This window comes from Orycteropus afer, unplaced genomic scaffold (assembly GCF_000298275.1).
Source record: "Orycteropus afer afer isolate SDZICR_OR568_19922 unplaced genomic scaffold, OryAfe1.0 scaffold00293, whole genome shotgun sequence".
NCBI lineage: Eukaryota > Metazoa > Chordata > Mammalia > Tubulidentata > Orycteropodidae > Orycteropus > Orycteropus afer.
In genome coordinates, this window is record NW_006921880.1 from 4,013,266 (window position 1) to 4,015,793 (window position 2,528).

The 2,528-nt window shown below is 36.3% G+C and overlaps 1 protein-coding gene across 1 annotated transcript in view; it reads left to right on the forward strand.

The window, feature by feature from the left end:
- TBC1D12 (TBC1 domain family member 12) overlaps window positions 1-2,528 on the forward strand; it is a 134,686-nt gene that overhangs the window by 115,712 nt on the left and 16,446 nt on the right. The window contains exon 7 of the mRNA XM_007951297.1: window positions 1,542-1,622. Coding sequence (XP_007949488.1) covers window positions 1,542-1,622 — 81 coding nt within the window. The remainder of the gene's footprint in view (window positions 1-1,541; window positions 1,623-2,528) is intronic.

Genomic DNA, 2,528 nt, shown 5'->3' on the forward strand with positions numbered 1-2,528 from the left:
TTTTTTTTTTCTTTTTTGATTTTCTCTTTCCAAGCCATTTGTAGGAATGAAAAGAGAATAAAAAGAAAGAAGAGATCAGAATAATAAGAGTCTGGTTGAAATTTATCTAGACAGCTAAAATAATGATCCATGATTGGGAATCTAAAGGATGCTTGTTATAGTGCTGTCATACTTTGAAATACTCTGCAGTGGTTTGGAAAAAAGCTAAAACAGGTCTATATCTACTAATAAGGAACAACTTCCATTATAACAAAGCAAGATGCAGACCATGGCATGTCATACGCTGCAACTTTGCTCTTATAAAGCAGGATATGTTCGTGCGTGTATATTTTCATCTTTAAAAGGGTTCGAGAAATTTCCAGTAACTATAGTTATATTGGAAGAAAGGAGTGAGAAAGGAATTTATTTCTAATTCTACTGTTTTATACTGTTTTAATTTCTTAAAACTGTTTACCTTTAAAAACCAAACTCATTGCCATTGAGTGGATTTTGACTCATAGCGACCCCTCCTTGGGTTTCTGAGGCAGTATCTCTATGGAAATAGATTGCCCCCAGTCTTCCTTTAAAAATAAAGATTAATTGGAAGCAAAAATATTTTCTTGATATGACAGACAATATATAAATGTTGGTGTTTGGGCAAGCAATAATTTTTGTTGTTCTTTTGTCACTGAAATTTATTACTTTTATGTAATTAACAGTGTTGTTGTTGTTAGTTAGAAAATGGTTAGTTAGAAAGTAAAGAATTAAAGCTTAAGAATTAAAAAAAAAAAAAAACTTCTGTTCCTGAGTAGTATTGAGACACTGCATGTACAGTAGTAGTAGTCTCAAAAAAATTCTTGGGCATTTAAATTAAGGATAGAGATTTTTGTACATAGACCCTTTGGCCAAATCTGTGTGGAATATAGGTAGCTTTAGATAGCAGTATCATAACGGGGAAGTCAGTTTCAGGAGAGAAAGAAAGAACTAGCACTTAGAAGGGCCTATGAGGTACCAGTAGCTTTACAGAAATTACTTTGTTTCATTATTTTCCAGTTTACAGATGAAGAAAGCTGAGTTCCAGAGTGGTTAAGTAACTTTCCCAAATTCCACAGGTAGTAAGTGGCAGAGCTGGAACTTGATTCTAGGTCTCACTGACTCCAAAAGTCATGTTTCTGCTGCTCCATCATGATACTCCTTTCACAGAAGCATCTCTTCATGCCTTGTGCGTACGTTCTGTATTGTTACTATGTAGCTGACAACTTGGCGATAATTTTACTGTCTTTCTGGCTGTCATACTTTTGGTACAGCAGGTGTTTCATTTTGCCACGTTTTGGATGCCTGCTACATTAGGGTTACTTGACCCATAGTACTCACTGCAGTCGATTCTGATCTGACTCTTAGTGACCCCTCCTTGGGTTTCCAAGGTGGTATCACTACGGAATTAGATTGCCCCATCTTCCTTCCTAGGAGTGGCTGGTAAAGAATAAAAAGCTAACATGTAAATATATGAATATATTGCTTCCCTATTTATGAACTATTGTCTTTTTAATTTTCTTTTCCAGAACTTTATGAAATCTTCCTTTCAAGAGCAAAGGAACGATGGAAAAGCTTCAGTGAAACAGGTTCTGAGAATGATACAGACGGTGTGAATTTTTTTTTTTTTTTTGTAAATAAGAATTTCAGGGTAAAAATTCAGCCTCTGAAAATAATAGCCTGATTTCATACCATATCTTAGGAACTGCAGCAATTGTTTGACATATGTTAGTCTCATTTAATCTTACCAGCCATAGTAGGTGGTAATATAATCACAAGTTACGTAAAAAACAGTTGAGGTTTAGCGTGGTTAAATAACTTGTAAGCAGTAAAGATGGAGTATAACCCAGGTTGTCAGACTCCAGAGCCCAGGATTTTAGTCACAGCAGTTAAGGCTAATGGGTGAGGTATTTTTAGGCTAAGCTCTTTCTGAACCTGAAGATAGATGTCTTCACACCTCACTTTTACTTCCTGTCCTTGACCTCTCCCAGCTGACTTGCGCACACTCCCTAATGTACTACCAGCAGTTCTTACCTTGCCTTTATCCTTTGTTCATTTAACTCACTCACAGTCCCCAGCTTTCCTTCTACCTTCATCACTTTTTCTTCCCTAATAATTTCAGGGAAAACTCTTCATATCCTCATTTATTAAATTTAGGTAAATTTACTCAGCCAGCTATTGTCCTTAAATAATGAGGAGCTATTTGTCTGCCAAGGAGCTAGTGGCACAATGGTTAAGTGCTCAGCTACTAACCACATGGTTGGTGGTCTTAACCCACCTAGTGACTCCGTGGAAGAAAGACCCAGTGATCTGCTTCTGTAAAGATTGGAAAACCCTGTGGGGCAATTCTGCTCTGTCACATGGGCTTGTATTAGTTGAAATTAACTTAATGGCATCTAACAACAATAACGTTTGTCTGCCAGTCACTTTTCTTTTCTGCATTTGCTTTATTTTGTAGAAAGTAAACCCCCTTTTCTTGCCTGTAAATAAAATTCTAAAACTAACATAATTTAGGC